General features: G+C 42.7%; 1 protein-coding gene across 8 annotated transcripts in view; it reads left to right on the plus strand.

The window, feature by feature from the left end:
* Ptpn22 (protein tyrosine phosphatase non-receptor type 22) overlaps positions 1-22,621 on the plus strand; it is a 46,182-nt gene that overhangs the window by 16,478 nt on the left and 7,083 nt on the right. For 4 of the 8 annotated variants that reach the window (XM_042692346.1, XM_042692341.1, XM_042692347.1 and 1 more), the window contains 12 exons: positions 550-616; positions 2,308-2,385; positions 4,178-4,264; positions 5,812-5,888; positions 5,979-6,778; positions 8,956-9,039; positions 9,166-9,293; positions 10,845-10,872; positions 16,174-16,263; positions 17,184-17,264; positions 17,448-17,557; positions 19,150-19,180. In XM_042692346.1, coding sequence (XP_042548280.1) covers positions 550-616; positions 2,308-2,385; positions 4,178-4,264; positions 5,812-5,888; positions 5,979-6,778; positions 8,956-9,039; positions 9,166-9,293; positions 10,845-10,872; positions 16,174-16,263; positions 17,184-17,264; positions 17,448-17,557; positions 19,150-19,180 — 1,661 coding nt within the window. Of the gene's footprint in view, positions 1-549; positions 617-2,307; positions 2,386-4,177; positions 4,265-5,811; positions 5,889-5,978; positions 6,779-8,955; positions 9,040-9,165; positions 9,294-10,844; positions 10,873-16,173; positions 16,264-17,183; positions 17,265-17,447; positions 17,558-19,149; positions 19,185-22,621 lie in introns of all 8 variants that reach the window. The other 4 variants (XM_042692342.1, XM_042692349.1, XM_042692348.1 and 1 more) reach the window with 2 other exon arrangements.

Consider the following 22,621-nt stretch of genomic DNA (forward strand, 5'->3'; position numbering starts at 1 on the left):
GATGTTTACTGTTGTGGTTTGCTCAGGAAAATGGAAACATTTGAAGTTTCATTGCCTCCAGGTTTCTTTTTCCCTCAACTCTGTTGTTGAGTGGAGCTTGTGGCTCAGGTGGTGGAGCACCAGCCTTGAGTGAAAAATGCTAAGCAACAGTGTAAGACCTAGAGTTCAAGCCCCACTACTGGGCACACACACTTTACACGAAGCCGGGTGGCTCACACTTGTAATCCTAGCTACCCAGGAGGCTGCGATCTGAGGATTGTGATTCAAAGCCAGCCTGGGAAGGCAGACTCTTAACTCCAACCAACTAGCAAAAAGCCAGAAGTGAGAGGTTGGCTCAAATGGTAGAACACTAGCCTTGAACGGAACAAATAGTGAGAATGAGAATGTGAGACCCCAAGTTCAAGCGCCAGTACCAGCAACACACGCACGCACACACACACACAACACACACACAACACACACACACACACACACACACACACACAAATCTGTGGGTGGAATTGCCCAGCTAATCTTTACAAGTGCTCATGGTACTGTGATCTGTTTCAGTGCTGGCTGTGGAAGGACTGGCGTCATTTGTGCTGTTGATTATACATGGATGTTGCTAAAGGATGGAGTGAGTTTCTCTCAGCAAGGACTTCCTATTTGCTTACTGTGTTGCTTTCAACCTTAGGAATAGTCCCCTCCCCGATGGTTCATCTTTTTTAGAAAATTCACTTGTAGGCCCATTCTATCAGATGGTTCAGCTCATTTCCAAGATGATGGGTCTAGCAGCTCAGTGTTAGCAGGCTTGTCACACTTGCATTAGGCCCTGAATTTGATCCCTAGAATGAATGGTAAAGTAGGGTCCACAGACAAAAAGCATCATCAGAACCTGAGAATTTCCTAAAAATACATATTTTGGGCCTTACCTGTGAATTAATCCAGTAGTTCTGGAGGTCCAGCAGGCTCTCTGGGTGAGTTGGGTACTTCCTAAAGTTTGAGAGCACTGCCCTAAATTACATTGTTATCTGCACGGTCTTTATCCATACTGCTTTAGCAGATGGATTCAACATATGACAAACTTTGAGATTTAATTAATAAATCTTTTTTGTTGTTGTTGTTGTTAGTTGTGGGGCTTGCACTCTGGGCCTGGGCGCTGTTCCTCAGCTCTTCAGCTCAAGGCGAGTGCTCTACCACTTGAGCCACAACGCCACTTCTGGTTTTCTGGTGGTTTATTGATGATAAGAGTCTCTTAGGGGGCTGGGAAGGTGGGTCAGTGGCAGAGTGCTTGCTTTGCATGCATGAGGCCCTGGGTTTGATTCCTCAGCACCACATAAACAGAAAAACCCAGAAGTGGTGCTGAGGCTCAAGTGGTAGAGTGCTGGCCTTGAGCTGAAGAGCTGAGGGACAGCGTGCAGGCCGAGTTCAGGCCCCACAACCGATCAAAAAAAAAAAAAAAAAGTCTCTCAGGCTTTCCTGCCTGGGCTGGCTTTGAACCACAACCCTCTTTAGTAGCTGGGATTACATGTGTGAGCCACCAGCACCCGGCTATTGTGGGTTAGGAAATGGGAAGTTGTAACAAGTGGGCTTTAGACTTTATCTGCTCATTTATTTAAATTTTCATATTTGCTTATCTACTGAACATTTGTTCATTTTTAGTTCTGGACATCAGACCTGCCCTCCCTACCATGTGAAATCACTGTGCAGAGTTTCTTCAATCTATTCTAAGGAAAATACCAGTCTCTAAATCATGAAACAAGTGATTATAAACCACTGGTGGCTCACACCTATAATCCCAGAGACTCATGGCTCTAAGCCAGCTGGGGAAGGAAAGTCTGTGAGACTCTTATCTCCAATTAACTGACAAAAAGCTGGAAGTGGAGCTGTGGCTCCAGTGGTAGAGTGCTAGCCTTGAGCACAAAAGCACAGGGACAGTACCCAGGCCCTGAGCTCAAACCCCAGGACTGACACACACACACAAAAAAAAACAAAAACAAAGTACATGTTCTTTCTCTGACATTATTCCAGTTAGGAGAGGAAGATGTCACAGTGGCAATGATTTAGTCACCAAGGATAAAAAGGAGTATTACCTTGGGCTGGGAAAGTGGCTCAGTGGTAGAGTGCTTGCCTTGCATGCATGAGGCCCTGGGTTTGATTCCTCAGCACCACATAAGCAAAAAGAAAAAACCTGGAAGTGGCACTGTGGCTCAAGTGGTAGAGCGCTAGCCTTGAGCTGAAGAGCCGAGGGATAGTGCGCAGGCCCAGAGTTTAGGCCCCACGACCGGACCCAAAAAAAAAGGAGTATTTTCTCTTCTTATTTGATAGATAATTCCAGAGAACTTCAGCATCTTTAATTTGATCCAAGAAATGAGAACACAGAGGCCTTCATTAGTTCAAACTCAGGTAAGGATTATGGCAAACAGATTTGAGCATGTGAGTATAAACCCCAGGAATGGCACAAAATAAATGAACAGTCATATAGGTAAGTGTTTCAAGAGCTTTCTTTCCCCCTTTTTTTCTCTTTTGGAGTACTGAGGACAGAGCACAGGACCTGGCATGTGCTAGGCAAGCAATCTACCACTAATCCTCTCCACAGACTGCAAGCTCTTGTAAATAAACTTGTACCTAGGTTTACAGAGTGAGCACCTGATAATGGCAACTGAAATATTTTAATCTAGAAATTGTGAATCAAAGGGAAAATGAACACTTAATAATGCAAAAGTTATCTCTTTGCCCCACATAGCTTTGGGAAAAAATACTTTACAGTGGAAAAAAAAATACTTTTTTCCCCCATGTGCTCACAGCCTTGCAGGCAGTTTATGTATTCAGCATGTAGGAGGAAGTTTATGTGAGGTGAAAGCATTAGCTGCTTTAGTGCTGTAAGACTGAAAAGATGATCATTGTAAATATGTAAAGACTCCAGGAAGTATGTAGCCCAGGTATGCAAACTGTAATAGTAAACTAATAAAACCATACCATTTTGGAAAAAAAAATTCCATTGCTTCCTTCCTTTTAGGATTTGAAGACAGCTGAACAAGACCTCAGATTTTGGCATTATCAGTGACTAGATGAACAGATATCTCAATAGTTGTAGCTTCTTTTTCTGATACCACTGTAACCACAAAATGGCAGTCTAGCCAGAGGAGTGCTTCCTGTCTGAATATTCAAAAAAAAAGTTTAAAGCATGACAGTTTTGGTTGATATAGATGTTACATTGTTCTGCTAAGAACACCTTTAGAAAATTTATTAGATTGTTGTGTTTGTATATTGTACCAGTACTGGGATTTGAACTCAGGATCTTGCACTCAGTCTTGGCGTTTTTGCATAAGGCTGGCACTCTACTACTTGAGCCACAGCTTCACATCTGGCTCTTTACTAGGTGGTTGGACTTTCTTGCCTGGGGTGTCTGGTTCCACAGATCTCAGCCTCCAGAGTAGCTAGGATTACAGGTGTGAGCCATGGGAGTGCCCGGATATTCTTTTTTTATTTTTATTTTTTATCTTTATTTTTGGGTCCGGTCGTGGGGCTTGAACTCTGGGCCTTCGTGCTGTCCCTCAGCTCTTCAGCTCAAGGCTAGTGCTCTACCACTTGAGCCATAGCACTACTTCTGGCTTTTTTCTTTTTGCTTATGTGGTGCTGAGGAATGGAACCCAGGGCCTCATGCATGCAAGGCAAGCGCTCTACCACTAAGCCACCTTCCCAGCCCATGCCATTAGATTTTTACATTAGCTAGCTACAGTTAAATAAAATACTTAGCTGTTTAGCAGTCTAAAGGCATACTGTCATGTAGAATGGGCTACGTAGAACATTGTTATACAGCTTAATGACTTATGCTGACCACGTCCCTTGTCTGCTCTTAGTATCTGATGGATGCTTTCCCAGAGTTTAAAAGAGATTTTCTAGCTGGGCGCCAGTGGCTCACACCTGTAATCCTAGCTACTGAGGAGGCTGAGATCTGAGGATCGCGGTTCAAAGCCAGCACGGGCAAGGAAAGTCTGTGAGACTCTTATCTCCAATAAACCACCAGAAAACAGGAAGTGGCGCTGTGGCTCAAGTGATAGAGTGCTTGCCTTGAGCTGAAGAGCACAGGGACGTCGCCCAAGCCCAGAGTTCAAGCCCCATGACCGACAAAAATAAAAAAAAATAAAAAATAAAATAAAAAATTCTCCATTTTTCTGGTTGTGATTCTTTTCAGGAACAGTATGAACTGGTCTACAGTGCTGTATTAGAACTATTTAAGAGACATTTGGATGTTATTGGAGGTGGATGCTCTGGAGGAGAGGTAAGCTTTAAGCTAGTATTTTTATTTATTTATTTTTGGTCATGGGGCTTGAACTCTGGGCCTGGGCGCTGTCCTTCAGCTCTTCAGCTCAAGGCGAGCGCTCTACCACTTGAGCCGCAACGCCACTTCCTTAAGCTAAATATTATGCCATGTTTTTCATAATTGTTTTTGTTCAAGAGATCTCAGAACTGTGGACTTTTCTATTGTCACAACTAAATTGGAGTGTCAGGCATGCATAGGGCTATACTAAAAATCTCCTATGGAAAAGGATAATTTGAGGAAGTTTAAATTAAAAATTAATTTCTAACAATTTTCAGCTAAATTTAGGAGCAATATACTTAGGGCAAGCATATATCCTGATCCTATGTTTTATATGATTGTTGGCAAGTTAGAAGAGTGATAAAGTCATACCTGAATGATTTTTCAGGTTAGACCTGCCTTACTGTGATCTCAAATGTTTCATCAGATATTTGCTTATAAAGACTGCTAAGTAAAATAATAAAAAAAAAAGACTGCTAAATAAAAATTCTGTATGTTATTACTGGCCCATGCCTGCAGTCCTAGCTATTCAGAAGACTATGTAAGGATTAGTGTTTTGTTTTTTGTTTCCTTTTTTGCCAGTCTCAGGGTGGACACTGTCCCTGAGCTTCTTTTGCTCAAGACTAGTGCTCTACCACTTGAGCCACAGCACCACTTCTGGCTTTTTCTGTGTATGTGGAACTAAGGAATCGGACCCAGGACTTCATGCATGCTGGGCAAGTACTCTATCACTGAGCCTCATTCTCAGCCCTGAAAATTTCTTTTTTTTTTTTTTTTTGGGTCCAGTCGTGAGGCCTGAACTCTGGGCCTGGGCGCTGTCCCTCAGCTCTTCAGCTCAAGGCTAGCGCTCTACCACTTGAGCTACAGCGCCACTTCCGGCTTTTTTCTTTTTGCTTATGTGGTGCTAAGGAATCGAACCCAGGACTTCATGCATGCAAGGCAAGCACTCTACCACTGAGCCACCTTCCCAGCCCCAGAATTTCTTTTTTTTTTAAGGCTGAATTTTTTTTATTTCTGAAAAAGTACTTCATGGTCAGCTGAATATTTAAAGTATTTCAAGTCCTTCCCGGCTTTGGTGGTTTACACCTGTAATCCTAGATACTCAGGAGGCTGAGATCTGAGGATTGAGGTTAAAAACCAGCCTGGGCAAGGAAAGTTTGTGAGACTCTTATCTCAATAAACCACCAGAAAACCTGAAGTGGTGCTGTAGCTCAAGTGGTAGAGCACTAGCCTTGAGCTGAAGAGCTGAGGGACAGCGCCCAGGCCCAGAGTTCAAGCCCCACAACTGAGGAAAAAAAAAAATTTCAAGTCTGGCACTGATGGCTCAGAACTATAATCCTAGTTACTCAGAAGGCTGAGTAACAGTTCAAAGCTAACCATGAGTGCCAGCCTTGAGCAAAAAGGTTTAGGCATAGAGCCCCGGCCTTGAGTTCAAGTCCCAGGACTGGCACATACATGATATTGCATTGACATTGCGTCACTAAAAATCAATCTTGTTTCTCCTGAAGGTTCACGCAAAATGCTTAATTCCTGAGCACGATCCCACTCTGCAAATAGACTCTTATTCTCCTAAATTACCAAAAGAGTGAGTACAGGTTATACCTTTGAAACCACATGTTCTTTCCTGTGACACTGGGGAGACCTGGTAGGGTTACCATTACTCTTTCTATTTCAGTGTCACAGAACCAACCAACATGAGCCAACTGAGCAAACCAAGGACAACAACAGAAACAGTGTCAGCTTCTTCCCTTGAAGAAATCTGTGCAAGGGCAGAGGTAGTTCTTCACCCTGACAAGTCAAGCCTTTCTTTTGACTTTCTGGAGCTAAATTATGATTCTAATAAAAATGCCAACTCAGCCTTGAACTGGCAGACAAAGGCATTACCAACAGTTGGGAAGCCTCTTCAGAAGCATCAAAGTTTGGTGTTGAGCTCTTCTTTGTTTGGGGTATGTCCTAATTCTGAATCTGTTGCTAAAGCAGGAAGATGTCTGAATTCAAAGGGGCCAGTGATACGAACCAAATCAACGCCCTTTGAATGGATAGAGCAAAGAAAAACAATGGAGGTGGACATGGAAGACAACTTTTCCTACTTGGAATCTCAGCCACAGGACTCTGGTCTTGGGGAGCTGCGGGGTCAAAAGATGGAGTGTGCTTCTTCAGAAGAACTGAGCTACTCACTGCCTCATGACTCTGAGCTTCGAGGGTGTGAGACTTCCACTGGGAAGTGGTGTGACTCTGGTGCTTTCGGTGTACATTTTTACCCGTCTTCTTATTTTTCATCACTGCCTCCAAGTTCTGCTACTTCTAAGATGTCTCTGGACGTGTCTGAGAAGCAAAATGGAACTGCGATTCCTGGTTCCTCACCACCAAGGTCCTCCACAGCCCTCCTGTCCCACTGCCGGTCACCTGATTCTTTAGTATGGGACCCTCACATCAGTTTTTCCACACCATCCAGTCAGGAGACAACCATAGTAGGTGGGTTGATTGTGACAGTCTGCTTGCTTTTGTTGTGTGTGTGTGTGTGTGCCAGTCCTGAGGGCTGTCCCTGAGCTTTTTTTTTTTTTAACTGCTCTACCATTTGAGCCACGGATCCATTTCCAGCATTTTTGGAGATAAGAGTCTCAGTTTCCTGCCCACGCTTGCTTCCAACACTGAACATATAATAACCTATGAAACAGGCAGCACTGGAAGCAGTCAGATCTGGTACAGGGCCAACAGGAGGGCTCCTGTTTTTTTTTTTTTTTTGTCGGTCGTGGGGCTTGAACTCTGGGCCTGGGCGCTGTCCCTCAGCTCTTCAGCTCAAGGCGAGCGCTCTACTATTTGAGCTACAGCGCCACTTCCAGGAGGGCTCCTAAGAAGGCAATCTTCATTCTAAAAATGTCTGTCAAAAGCCCACGATTTTCCTATAACATACAGAAGCAACTTCCAAAGCACAGTAGAATGAAAACACCTGATTAACAGCACTACATGGTCACCTAAAATTTTAGTTGAATAACTGTGGCCATCATGAGGTGAACATATTGCTAAGCACTGAATTCTTTTCCTGCAGAAAGAAGGGTAGGGCCTGACTTCTTGTTCTTTTGTAGTAACTTGGTAGGTGAGAGAATCTGTTCAGTATTTTGTGTGGATTTTTACTTACTTATTTATTTTACTTACTTATTATTTTTTTTGCCAGTTATGGGGCTTGAACTCTGGGCCTGGGTGCTGTCCCTGAGCTCTTCAGCTCAAGGCTAGTGCTCTACTACTTTGAGCCACAGTGCCACTTCCAGTTTTCTGGTGGTTAAATAGAGATAAGTGTCTCCCAGGGCTGGGAAGGTGGCTCAGTGGTAGAGTGCTTGCCTTGCATGCATGAGGCTCTGGGTTCGATTCCTCAGCACCACAGAAGCAGAAAAAAGCCAGAAGTGGTGCTATGGCTCAAGTGGTAGAGTGCTAGCCTTGAGGTGAAGAGCTGAGGGACAGCGCCCAGGCCCAGAGTTCAGGTCCCACGACCGACAAAAAAAAAAAAAAAAGTCTCCCGGACTTTCCTGCTCAGGCTGGCTTTGAACTATGATCCTCAGATCTCAGCTTCCTGAGTAACTAGAATTACAGGCATGAGCCACTAGCTCCCTGCTTACAATTCTTACTTTCACTGGTGTTAGTAACTCTGACCTATGTGCCTTCTGGTGGCCTTTTTTTTTGGGAGGGGGGGGGGTCCGGTTGTGGGGCCTGAACTCTGGGCCTAGGCGCTGTCCCTCAGCTCTTCAACTCAAGGCTAGCACTCTACCACTTGAGCCACAGTGCTACTTCCTGCTTTTTTCTTTCTGCTTATGTGGTGCTGAGGAATCGAACCCAGGGCCTCATGCATGCAAGGCAAGCGCTCTACCACTGAGCCACCTTCCCAGCCCCTGGTGGCCATTTCTTATAATAGCATCTTGGATTTCCTGTGCAATTTCTGAGTATTTTTTATATTTAGAAAACCATGTTAGCTGGGAGCCAGTGGCTCACGCCTGTCATCCTAACTACTCAGAGGCTGAGATCTGAGGATCGCAGTTCAAAGCCAGCCTGGCAGGAAAGTCTGTGAGACTAGTATCTCCAATAAACCACTCAGAAAACAAACTGGCACAGTGGCTCAAGTGGTAGAGCGCTAGCCTTGAGCTGAAGAGCTGAGGGACAGCGTTTAGGTCCAGAGTTCAAGTCCCATGACCAATTAAAAAAAAAAAAGAAAAAGAAAACCATGTCATACTATTACTGTGTGTGTGTTCTCTATAAAAGGAAAGAGTGGTGTAGAAAATGATCCAAAGAAAGCATTGTATGGGGCTGGGAAGTTGACTCAGTGGTAGAGTGCCTGCCTTGCATGCATGAGGCACCACAAAAAGCAGAAAACAGCTGAGAGTTCAGTACCCACAACTGACCAAAAAAAAAAAAAAAAAAGTATTGAGCTTGTAAAGCAAGTGATACATTTTGAAAAATAGTTAAAACCTCCTGGGTTTGTACCAAGCGCCAACTTTATCTTTCCCTTGAGTGAACAAATCCCAGCTAAAGTTTTGTTAATGATGAATGGAATTTAATTATAAATTCTCTGAAACTTATATTTAGGGTTAGATTAGCATATAAGGCTTTCCTTTGTGTTGCTCTGATTAAAAATTTTGATTCTGTTGTTGGCAACTGGATAGCACCTTCTCCCAGGGCAGATGATGAGACACCCCCACCACTTCCCGCACGGACGCCAGAGTCTTTTATTGTGGTTGAAGAAGCTGGTGAGTATAGCTGAGCAAGTACAAAGTACCTAGTACTGCTCAGGTCTCATCAGGAGTGTGTGCTAAGGATGAGCACATACAACTGGCACCACTTCTAAGAGCGGGACCACATTTACTCTCTTCCAGAATCCCCATCAAGTGTTCCCACATCCCGCGCTCCCTCCATGAAGGTCAAGTTTGGCACATCACTGGAATGGAACGGAACCTCTGAATCAAAGAGTTTTGGTGACTCTGTGAGACTTAGGCCAAGCAAGGTCAATAACTTTTTTCTGAGTTGACTATTTTGGATTTAATAGACTGTAGTCCTTTCTGGGCTGTGTCATGTTAACTGGGACAATGTAGTGTGGTTACATATATACATATCATTTAAGATAAACCTTTTGGAATGATATTTCCTGTGTCTAGAAGAAAAATATGCAAAAAAATCTGATATACATTTTTGTGCATTCTTTAGACAAACTTTTAAAATTTCAGAGATAATTAAATGGATTAAATAAGTTCTTAGAGTTGCAATGCTTATAGGAAATATCCACCACCTTTTATTTAACTATTTTTTTGTCAGTCATGGGGCTTCAACTCTAGGCCTGGGTGCTGTCCCTCAGCTCTTCAGCTCAAGGCCAGCCCTCTACCACTTGAGCCATAGTGCCACTTCTGGCTTTTTCTGCTTATGTGGTGCTGAGGAATAGAACCCAGGGTCTCATGCATGCAAGACAAGCACTCTACCACGGAGCCACTTTTCCAGCCCCAACACCTTTTATTTTTTATTTTTTTTGTTGGTCCTAGGACTCTGTGCCTGGGGGCTGTCCCTGAGCTCTTCAGCTCAAGGTGAGCCCTATATCACTTGAGCCACAGTGCCACATCTGGTTTTCTGGTGGTTAACTGGAGATAAGAGACTCAGGGATTTTTTTGCCCAGGATGGCTTTGAACCATGATCCTCAGATCTCAGCCTCCTGAGTATCTATGATTACAGGTGTGAGCCACCAGCGCCCAGCTTCTGCCACCTTTTAAATCATAATTTTAATGTAGTGTTATTATTTATTTATTTTTGGTCAGTTGTGGGCCTACTCTGGGTTTGGGTGCTGTCCCTGTGCTCTTCAGCTCAAGGTGAGCGCTCTACCGCTTGAGCCACAGTGCCACTTCTGGCTTTCTAGTGGTTTATTGGAGATAAGAGTCTCACAGACTTTCCTGCCTGGGCTGGCTTTGAACTGTGATCCTCAGATCTCAGCCTCCTGAGTAGCTAGGATTATAGGCGTGAGCCACAGGCGCCCGGCTGTAGTGTTATTTTTAATAAATGCACACATGTAAGACAATCATTCTTTTTCTAATGTCATGAAGTAACTAAAATTTCAAATAAACTTTTAGAGGCATAATTGAAGAAGGAAAAGAAATACCAGCAGGGGTCAATTAAGGAATAATTGCTATGTGATATAAAAATCACTAAGAGGACTGGGAATGTACCTTAGTGGTAGAGAGCTTGCCTTGCATGCATGAGGCCCTGGGTTTGATTCCTTAGTACCACATAAATAGAAAAGGCCGGAAGTGGTGCTGTGGCTCAATTGGTAGAGTGTTAGCCTTGAGCAAAAGCAGCTCAAGGACAGTGCCCAGGCCCTGAGATCAAGCCCCAGAAGATCAAGCCCCAGGACTGGCAACAACAACAAAGAATACAACTAAGAATGTTTTTTTATGATTCAGTATGCTTATAAGTTAACATAACTATATGAATTATTATTGCTTAAAATGCAATTTAATGCTTTGATTTTATATAATGTATATATGTATTCTTTTCCCTTTCCTTTCTTTTTCAGAGTATGAAACTCCGGAGTCCTAGATCAGGTAAATGTTGTGTTGCCTTTAGGTGACATTTAACTATAAGAGCCTGTGCTGCAAGAACAGCCCATTAGGTTTAAAGTAACCTTCTCGGGAGGTCTCCAGGGTCTCACCCTGGCTCCTACCATGCATCAAGTGATTTCTGATTTCCCAGGTTTTGTTATGAGAAAATAAAGGCAGGGTTTTAGAATGCTGCTCCTTGATATATCATCCTTTATAAACTATATTAGGTAGGATCTTTTAAAATTGAACTATGAGATCAATCTTGAGGTGTCTGTGTATTGGTGGTGGGGAGGGGAGTAGCACACTACACACACACACACACACACACACACACACACACACACACACAGGAGATCCACACACCCACAGCCAACTGAGTTTTTTTTTTTGGGGGGGTGGGGGGGGTCTGGTCGTGGGGCCTGAACTCCGGGCCTGGGCGCTGTCCCTCAGCTCTTCAGCTCAAGGTTAGCACTCTACCACTTGAGCCACAGTGCTACTTCCGGCTTTTTTCTTTTTGCTTATGTGGTGCTGAGGAATCGAACCCAGGGCCTCATGCATGCAAGGCAAGCGCTCTACCACTGAGCCACCTTCCCAGCCCCCCAACTGAGTTTTGACAAAGGTGCCATGAACACCTTGGAGACAACGATATTTCCAACAAAAAATGCTGTAAAAGTAGACCCTATCTTTCATTAGTTATGAAAATCAACTCAAAAGGAGCTGAACACAGTGGCTCACATCTGTAGTCGTAGCTACTTGGAGAATGAGATTGGGGGAAACTGCACTTTAAAGCCAACCTGGGTAAAAATGTTCACAAGATCCCATTTCAGCAGAAAAAGCTGGATGTAGTGGCACACACTTGTCAACCAAGCTATGGTAGAAAGTATAAGAGGATTGCAGTTTAGGCTAATCTATGCAAACAAAACAAGAACATGAAATCTTATTTGAAAAATAAAGCAAAAAGGCCTGGGAACATATTGCAAGTGGTAGAGCACCTGCCTAACAAGCCTTAGTACCTGAGTTCAAACCACAAAACAAAAAACCTCAGAAGGGATGAAAAGCTTAAATGTCTATGGAATGTCTGTGTCTATGAAAATTCTGGAAGAAAACAGGGGAAGTGTGTCAGTCAGGATACTGGAATACTTAAAGATTTTTTTTTGACAAAATTCCCCAAGCATAAGAAACAAAAGCAAAAATGGACAAGTGGATCCCATCAAATAAAAAGGGTCTGAACAGCAAAGAAACCATCATCACAATGAAGAGATGATCCCAGCCTGGTAGAAAACATCCACAATCTATACTTCTGACAAACTACTAATGCTCAAAATTGCTTTAGCTATTCAATTTTAAATTTAAAAAATTAAAAAATATTAAAACTTTGGGGCTGGGAAGGTGACTCAGTGGTAGAGTGCTTGCCTTGCATGCATGAGGCCCTGGGTTCGATTTCTCAGCACCACATAAGCAGAAAAAGCCAGAAGTTGCACTGTGGCTCAAGAACGCTAGCCTTAAGCTGAAGAGCTCAGAGTTCAAGCCCCATGACCAGCAAAACAAAAACAAAAAAACTTCATGTGAAAAAGATATTCTGGCTATTAAGCAGAATTCAAATAATTCAGAACTCAAAAAGTCAATAGCAAAAACCCAATAAATTGACTTTAAAATGGCAATAGATCTAAATACACATTTCTCAAAAAAAGAATGACCAACAGGTATAGAGATATCTAATATTACTAGTCATCAGGGAAATACAAATAAAAACCACAAAGGCTGAGATCTGAGGATCGTGGTTCAAAGCCAGCTTAGGCAGGAAAGTCCATGAGATTCGTATCTCCAATTAACCAGCAGAAAACTGGAAGTGGCACTGTGTGGATCAAGTGCTAGAGTGCCACCTTGAGTTGAAGAGCTGAGGGACAGCACCCAGGCCCAGAGTTCAAGCCCTATGATCAAAAAACCCCAAAGACAAAAAAACAAAACAAAAAACCACAAAGAAATACCCCCTAACTCTATTAAGAATGGCTGTTATCAGAAAGACCAGTAGCAAGTACCAGCCAGGATATAGACAAATGGGAATACTTTACACTGTTGGTGGGAATGTATGTTAGTACAGCAATTACTGAAAACAGCATGGAAGCCAGGCATGCTGGACCCACACCTGTAATCCCAGTCCTCAGGAGGCTGAGGCAGGAAGATCCAGAGTTTAAGGCTAGTCTGAGCTACATATGGAGACCCTGTCTCAAAATATCTGGGTGCCAGTGGCCCATGCCTATAATTCCAGCTACTCAGGGGGCTGAGACCTGAGGCTTACAGTGTTAGGTTTTTAAAAAGAGGTAGCCGAGTAAGAACAGCAATCATGCATGTGGTATTCAGGTAAGGGGTAGGTTTATTAGTAGACCTGCTGGACCAGGCCAGGTTGGCCCTCCACGCAGTGGGGAAAGGCCTGGGAAAGAGAGCTGGGAGATCTGGGAAAGAGAGAGAGAAAAGAGCTAGAAAAGAGAGCATCTGGGAAAGAGGTGGGAAAGAGCAAGCTAGGAAAGAGAAGGAAAGAGCTGAGAAAGAGCTAGAAAAGAGCAGAGAGAGAAAGCATCTGGGAAAGGTGGGAAAGAAGAGCTAGGAAAGAGGAGAGAGCTGGGAAAGAGAAGATGAGGAAAGAGTTGAGAAAGAGCTAGAAAAGAGCACAGAGAGAGTCTGGGCCTGGGCTAGGCCTTATCTAGGGTAAGGGCGGAGAAAGGTATGGCCACATCAAATTCAGATGTGACCTCAGTGGATGAAGATGTGACCTTTTCCAGGTGTCCCAGTTGCTTAGGTAACGCAGGTAACTGGGCGGAGACTTTGCTGGGAGGAGGGTGGAGTCTTCTTGACATCCAGGAGCGGACCTTACATAGTTTGAAGCCAGCTTGGGCAGAAAGTCTGTGAGACTCTTATCTCTGATTAATCACAAAATAAAGCTGAAGTGGTGATATGGCTCAAGTACTAGCCTTGAGCAAAAAGCAGCTCAGAGATCGGCAACACACAAAAAATTAAAAATAGAACTACCATATGATCTAGCGATGCAACTCCTGGGTATCTATCCAAAGGAAATGATAACTGTAAAGAGACATCACATGTTCATTGCAGCACTATCTACAATAGCAAGAAATGGAAACAGGGGCTGGGAAGGTGGCTCAGTGGTAGAGCGCCTGCCTTGTATGCCTGAGGCCCTGGGTTCAATTCCTCAGCACCACATAAGCAAAAAGAAAAAAGCCAGAAGTGGCACTGTGGCTCAAGTGGTAGAGTGCTAGCCTTGAGCTGAAGAGCTGAGGGACAGTGCCCAGGCCCAGAGCTCAGGCCCCACGACTGGACCCAAAAAAAAAAAAAAAAAGAAATGGAAACAACCTGTTACAATGAGATCCCTTGTATTATTACTATTATTATGCTAATAAAAAATGTTGCACTTCATATAGGGTACTGGTGGCTAACCCTGCTAGCTAGTTGGTAGACTGAGGTTGTTGGGATTGTGGTTTGAGGCTAGCCTGGGCAGAAATGTTCCTGAGAGCCCTTCTCAACAAAGATGGGTGCCATGGTGTGCTCCTGTTACTCTAGCTTCCTGGAAGCCTGACAATGTATGTGGATGATACCTAGGCCAGTGCTTGGGCTGGATACAAGACCCAGTCTCAAAAATAACCAGCAAAAATCTGGGCTGGAGATGTGGCTCAGTCAAAAGAATACCTGTTTATCTAACTGCAAAGCCCTGAGTTTAAACCCCAGTGCCTCAGAGAGAGAGAGAGACAGACAGACAAAGAGAACAAACCAAATGTTCATCAAATGATGCCTGATGGAGAAAATGTGGATACCTTGGATGGAGCTTATTGGTAAAGTGCTTGTCTGGGCTCAATCCTCAGTACCAAGAATGAAAAGGAAGAATGTACAGTTTTGCACTGTTCCTGTTCAGCAGGAAAAAGGAACGAAACCCTTACATTTGCAGCAACCATGGATGGAACTGGAGATCATGTTAAGTGGAATAAACCAGGCACAGAAGGACAAGTAGCACACATACTTAGTCTAAAACAGCTGATCTCACACAAATTGAGAGTACCTTTCAAACACTGGGCACAAGCTGGGTGCCGGTGGCTCACGCCTGTAATCCTAGCTACTCAGGAGGCTGAGATCTGAGGATCTCGGTTCAAAGCCAGCCCAGGCAGGAAAGTCCGGGAGACTCTTATCTCCAATAAACCACCAGAAAACTGGAAGTGGTGCTGTGGCTCAAGTGGTAGAGTGCTCGCCTTGAGCTGAAGAGCACAGGGACAGTGCCCAAGCCCAGAGTTTTCAAGCCCCATGACCAACAAAAAAAAAAAAAAAAGGGGCTGGGAAGGTGGCTTAGTGGTAGAGCGATTGCCTTGCATGCCTGAGGCCCTGGGTTCGATTCCTCAGCACCACATAAACAAAAAGAAAAAAGCCGGAAGTGGCGCTGTGGCTCAAGTGGTAGAGCACTAGCCTTGAGCTGAAGAGCTGAGGGACAGCGCCCAGGCCCAGAGTTCAGGCCCCACGACCAGACCTCCCCCCCCCCGCCCCCCAAAAAAAAGCAAAAAAATGAAACACCTGGAGCAGGTAGACCTGTAAATTCTAAGTTACAATAAGATAAGGAGTAAAGTGCCCAGTACTGCAACTAATTATATAAGAGAAAGGGTTTTCAGTATGAAGAAATAGTAGCCACGTCTAGGACCTTATTATTATTATTATTATTCTTTTTTGTCAGTCATGGGTCTTGAACTTGGGCCTGGGCGCTATCCCTCAGCTCTTCAGCTCAAGGCTAATGCTCTACTTGAGCCACAGTGCCACTTCCAATTTTCTGGTGGTTTATTGGAGATAAGAGCCTCACAGACTTTCCTGCCTGGGCTGGCTTTGAATCTCGATCTTCAGATCTCAGCCTCCTGAATAGCTAGGATTACAGGCGTGAGCTACCAGCGCCCGGCGATCTTATTAATTTATTTATTCTTTTGTTGGTCGTGGTGCTTGAACTCAAGGCCTGGGTGCTGTCTCTGACCGTTTCCACTCAAGGCTAGTTAGTGTTGTACAGCTCTGAGCCACAGGACCACTTCCGGTTTCTAATGGTTCACTGGAGATAAAAGTTTCACAGGGAGATTCCCTCAAAGGGTGGCTTTGAACTTCGATCCTTAGAGTAGGGAGGATGACAGGCATGAGCTGCCAGTGCCTGGCTTATTATTTTGTAAACTGGTGGTACTGAAGACTGAATTTAGGGCCTGGCATTTGCTAGGCAGGCACTCTCCCACTTAAGTCATGACCCCAGCCCCTTTTTGCATTTATTTTTTTCAGGTAGGATCTCACCCTTATTTTTCCCCCCAGAACTAGCCATGGATCATGATCCTTCTACTGATGATGTCTACCATATTGCTGAGACTGCAGGTATGAATTACAACACCAACTTTTTTGTTGAAATAGAGTCTTGTTAACCTTTTTCCTGGGATTGCCTTAATACATAATTCTCCTGATCAATACCTCTGAGTGGCTAGGATTACAGGTATACATTAATAAGCCTGGCCTATTTAAATTTCCATATTATGGAACATTTCAGACTCAACCATAGTTGCATTATCATATCAATATAATAATTCCTTAATATTATCTAGTATCTAGAGTGTGAATAATTTTCACCAGTAGACTAAAAATGTCTTTTTATGATTTAAATTTAGATTCAAACCAGTTCTATATTTTGTATTTTGTTTATATGTTTCCTACATATTTTAAGTTCTTTTTGTATTTATTCTTTTTGTTTACAAGTCCTAAACATGGCTTACTATTCTAGATCTGACCAATTATATTCTCATAACTTTATTAAATATAAGATTGCTGTAAAATAGTATTTAGATTTACAAGCTTGATAATCTGTGAACTCTGTGAAGTTTTTTTGTTTTGTTTTGCTAGTCCTGGTGTTGAACTCTGGGCCTGGGTGCTATGCCTAAGCTCCTTTTGCTCAAGGATAGTGTTCTACCACTTGAGCTATAGCACCACTTCTGGCTTTTTCGGTGACTAACTGGAGATAAGAGTCTCTCAGACTTTCCTATCTAGGCTGGCTTTGAACTGTGGATCCTCAGATCTTAGCCTCCTGAATTAGGATTACAGGTATGAGCCACCAGTGCCTGATAAACTACAGACTCATTTGCTAAAGAAGAAGCACAAAGTTCTTGAGGTTCTGGTCATTTTGATAATTTTTATTTTGTGGTTTCAGTTAATATTGGCTAATTGAAAAATTATACAAAAGGGGCTTGACTTACGACTTTTAACTGCTGGAATGTTTTGCTTTCTGTGTACTTCTCTTACGACAGATCTGTGTCGCGATTGTTCTCCATCTCCACCTCCCCTTCCAGAAAGAACACCGGAATCCTTCTTCCTTGCTGATGAAGACTGTAAGTGGCAGTAGTTTCTCTCCAAAAAACTTATAAAGTGAGAATATGTGAGATCAACAGTAAAGTAAGACTTACACAGAAAAGGTACAAAGGATAAAAATGATAAAAGAATACATTAAAAACCCACAATATATAATAGAAATATTATATCAAACCTAAAAGTTTAAGAAACTTTTCTTTCAGGTATAGAGGCCCACTCTACAGAAACTATTAGCTGTCCTGAGAGTATGGGGCACTCAACATGTCCAAAACAAACACTGAAGACTCCTGGAAAGAGTTTCACGAGGAGTAAGGTAAGACAGACTGGAGATTTAGAAAGTTTGCCTCAAGTTTTCCTTATTGAAGGTTTGCTGCTCTCAGAATTAACATTGAAAATTGAATCCCTTACCTAAAACTTAGTTCTGATCTCACAACAGTCAAAATTATTAGAAAAAAAAATGAAAAAATTACTACATTATGGTTTTATTTCTCCTTAAAGTTTATTTACCAATTTATAAAATGCCCAATAAGCTGGGGGCTGGTGACTCATGCTTGTAATTCTAGCTACTCAGGAGGCTAAGATCTGAGGATCAAAGTTTGAAGCCAGTCCAACAGAAAAATCTGTGAGACTCTTAGCTCCAATTAATCAGCAAAAAGCCAGAAGTGGAGGAGTTGCCCAAGTGGTAGAGTGCCAACCAGCCTTGAATGAAAAAGCCAGGCAAGAGCTGAGTTTAAACTACAGTACAGCACACATGCAGGCACACACCCATCCTCACATCACCTGCACACTCAGGAAACTGGTTATCTATGGGAGAGGATTAGAAACAGTGTAGAGGAAAGACAAAGATTGAAACATTTTATTGGGATTTTTTTAAGATTGTAAATAATTCTGTGAAAGTATAAACATTTTACAAAAAAAAAAAACGCTATTACTTGGAATGTTCTATTTCTGTTAGGTGTTAGGAGTATGGATAGCTTATAAAAGATACCTTACCTGCCTTGAAGAGAGTGTTAACCTATGGGAATAGAAGACCTACATGAAACCTCTGTGAAAATTAGAAATAAAAAAATAACCAGGGGTGGGCTGAGTGGGCTGGGAAGGTGGTTCAGTGGTAGAGTGTTTGCCTTGCATGCATGAGGCCCTGGGTTCGATTCCTCACCACCACATAAGCAGAAAAAGCCGGAAGTGGTGCTGTGGCTCAAGTGGTAGAGCACTAGCCTTGAGCTGAAGAGCTGAAGGTCCGCGCCCAGGCCCAGAGTTCAGCCCCACGAATGACAAGTAAGTAAGTAAGTAAATAAAAAGAAAGAAAGAAAGAAAGCTGAGCAAAGAAGAAATCTGGGTAGGTTTCTTGGCCATACGTAGGCCAAGACTTGGGTTTATGGAGAAACAGAAGCAAGTTGAGGGGCTAAAAATATGGAACACAATGGGCAGAATGAATTTCTTGGCTTGAATGCTAACTGGCTGTGTATCATAGTGTATTCAGAGCCAAGCCCTTAGAGTACTCCTAATAAAAGAGCAAAGGAGGACCTTTATTTTTAATCTGATATTATTCTGACAGCATTATTTGTAAATATGTACTGTGGTATTTATACTGGTAGTAAAAGTAGAGTCACATGGAGATTCTGAACAGAATTAACAATGGTAAGATGGGAGGGTAGGAGGTGGTTTAACCATCAGGAAAGTGCTTGCCTAGGAAGTATAAAGCCTTATATTCAAACCCCAGAAATACAAGCATGCATGCACACACACACACATACACACACGCATGCACATAGAAGATAGAAATATTTTCATGGCTGATTTTAAGAAAACTAATCCTTTTAAGTCTTTATTTCTATTTCATTAAAGTATTTTGAAGTTTATAGGAAAAAAATCTCAATTCTTTTCTTTTTCTTCACTTTGTAGAGTTTGAAAATTTTGCGAAACATGAAAAAAAGTAAGTTTTTTTGTACTTATTTCTAAAGAGTTTATGTGTATATACAGATGTCACTTTTACAGTTATGCAGTTTTTCTTTCTATAACCACTCTTGGAAAAAATTGGTAATTTGATGCCTAAACAAAGTCACCATAGAGTCCTGGGATGAGAAGAGCCTCAGGCTAATGCTCTGCAGGCTCCACAGCACCGACCTAGGCAGGGTGCAATGCGTACATAATCATTATTTCAATGCCAGTGCTTGTTGCCCTAAAGTGTGCTACTTAACACTGCTATCAGTCTGATCTCAGATTATTTTCTTTGAACATAATCACAGCAGAAGCATACTGTAAAACAAATGTGTTGATTTAAGAAATAAGCAAATTGTTAACACATTTCTATTTAGCAGTAAAATTCTGTCCTTTATTATTTTGCTATATTGTAATGAAAATAAAACCCACAGGTGGCTCACACCTGTAATCCTAGCTACTCCGGAGGCTGAGATCTGAGGTTCATGGTTCAAAGCCAGCCTGGGCAGAAAAGTCCGTGAGACTCTTTTTTGTGTGTGTGTGCCAGTCCTGGGGCTTGAACTCAGAGCCTGGACACTGTCCCTGAGCTTCTTTTGCTCAAAGCTAGCACTCTACCACTTGAGCCACAGCACCACTTCTGGCCTTTTCTGTTTATGTGGTTCTGAGGAATTGAACCCAGGGCTTTATGCATGCTAGGCAAGCACTAAGCCACCCTCCCAGTCCCCTGTGAGACTGTTATCTCCAATTAACCTCCAGAAAACTGGACATGTAGACATAACTTAAAGTGGTAGAGAGCTAGCCTTGAGTGAAAAAGCTCAGGGAGAGTGCCCAGGCCCTGAGTTAAAGCCCCATGACCGACAAAAAAAACAAACCAACAAAGAAAACTCCCCCAAAACTCCACAGTTGCTTGAAACTTTGGAAATTGTCATAGACATCCTTGTTTATAAATGCAAGTGTAGCTGGGTGCCGGTGGCTGCCTGTAATCCTAGCTACTCAGGAGGCTGAGATTTGAGGATTGTTGTTCAAAGTCAGCCCGGGCAGCAAAATCCATGAGACTCTTACCTCCAATAAACCACTAGAAAACTGGAAGTTGCTCTGCGGCTCAAGTGGTAGAGCGCTAGCCATGAGCTGGAGAGCTGAGGGACAGTGCCCAGGCCCAGAGTTCAAGTCCCACAACTGACCAAAAAAAAAGCAAGTGTATAAAATATGGTAATAATTTGATTTAATAATCACAAAGGCCTAAGCAGCTGTTGATATTATACTTGCAGTATAGATAAGGGACAAAGAGCCTTGAGAAAACTTTAAGAACATTTCTTGGATCTAGGTGGGTTTTACCTTCATTTTTTAATAACTACTTTGATTCTATGATTTTTTGCACATAAGAACAAACCTAGCCATTCATATTGATCCTGAAGCTTTAAATCTAAACACCCATACTTGCTCATGTGTTCTCTGTCTCTCACTATACAACTGGAGAAGTGCATGTTTACTGGATTACAGTTAAAATTTTTTAAAACAAATTAATATTTTTATGTCATTTAAGCCTCATTGTAATCTGCATTACTCATTCATTAAGTGCTTGTTGAGGGCCTACTATGTGCCAGACATTGTGTAAGGCACTTACACAAATAAAATGTTGGCTTTTAGGGGTATGTGGAACTTAAGTTTAGTGAGAGATTCAATAAGTTCACAAATACATAATAACATTGCAATAACTGCAAGAAATAACATTAAGGAAAACGAGAGTACAAAACGAGAGAACAAAAGGGGTCTGTGAAGCGCTTTCAAAGAACATGACCACTGAACCTGACATGAACAGCCAGGGAGGCAAACCATGGGAAGATGATTCCAGAAGAAACCCCATATATAGAACCTCCGTCTCCATATTGTAGGAGGCCATCACAGCACACGGTAGTGAGTAAAGGGCAGAGAAAAGTAGACAAGGCTGGAAAGATAGGGGAAGAGTGTGGATTGATGTAGGTCATGTTAAGAGTTTATTCCAAGTGCAGTAAGAGGCCATACTGGGTTTTAGACCAAGATGTTATATTCTGCACTCATACTATTTCATAAAAAGGTCATCCTGGTTGCAGTATGGAGAATGAATTATAACTCAAAAGAGTAGAGGTTGTTAACCATGGTGCCTGATGCCAACTTTTGATGGGAAATTTTAATTGATCAAAAATCATTCAATTGCCTACAACTCGTAGGTGGGGATGGGAGGGAAAACTGGGAGAGAGCAAGGGAAGGTATGACATTTTCCAAAAGAAATATACTAACTACCTGTACTGTAACCTCTTTGTACATCAGCTTCATAATAACAATAAAAATAACTTAAAAAAAGAAATAAATGGAAGTGGCCTTGTGGCTCAAGTGGTAGAGCGCCAGCCTTGAACTGCAGAGCAGAGAGACAGCAGCCAGGACCAGAGTTCAAGCCCCACGACCAAAAATAAATAAATAAATAAAATAAAATCCAGTTACAAGTGGCAGAAAACCTAACTTGGGGGCTGATTAAGATGGGGGGGGGTGTTTACTGGCTATAATCAATTGCTATAATAGCACCTAATCACTTATTCCATATTTCTCGCTGTTTCATTTTACTACTTTACTCATAGGCAGGTTGTTTTCAAGTGGTTCCAGGTATGTGAAAGGAAAAAAAGCAAGCTCTTTTTTGGTTGCTTAAGTAGGAGGACTAGACTTACTTGGGTCTGATTTTATTGGTGGGGTTCATTTGCCCATCCTTGAACCAGTTCTCAATAGGACAGTGTAGGCAAAGTATTTAACCACTGTTACATGAGCATATGGACTGACTGGGAATGAGGCCAGACCTTTACCATGTACCAAGAGCTATTGGTCATTTAATTCATTAGCTCCACTAGAAGTATAGAGACTGAAAACTGGGGCAGATGGATTGAAAATTAAAGTTCTATTATGAGAAGGAATGCGGGGCTGGGAATGTGGCTTAGTAGTAGTAGAGTCTTGCCTAGCATGCATGAAGCCCTGGGTTTGACTCCTCGGTATCACATACACAGAAAAAGCTAGAAGTGGCACTGTGGCTCAAGTGGTAGAGCACTAGCCTTGAGCAAAAGCAGCTCAGGGACAGTTCTAGGCCCTGAGTTCAAGTCCCAGGACTGGCAAAAAAAGAAAAGAGGGCTGGGAAGGTGGCTCAGTGGTAGAGCGCTTGCCTTGCATGCCTGAGGCCCTGGGTTCGATTCCTCAGCACCACATAAGCAAAAAGAAAAAGAGCCGGAAGTGGCGCTGTGGCTCAAGTGGTAGAGCACTAGCCTTGAGCTGAAGAGCTGAGGGATAGTGCCCAGGCCCAGAGTTCAGGCCCCACGACCGGACCCCCAAAAGAAACAACAAAAAAACAAAAAGAAAAGAAAAGAAAAAAAAGTAAAAGTAAAAGAAATGCACATTGGGTACACAGCATACAAATATC

The sequence above is a fragment of the Dipodomys spectabilis genome, unplaced genomic scaffold, assembly GCF_019054845.1.
Source record: "Dipodomys spectabilis isolate Male_0828 unplaced genomic scaffold, ASM1905484v1 ptg000148l, whole genome shotgun sequence".
Classification (NCBI taxonomy): domain Eukaryota; kingdom Metazoa; phylum Chordata; class Mammalia; order Rodentia; family Heteromyidae; genus Dipodomys; species Dipodomys spectabilis.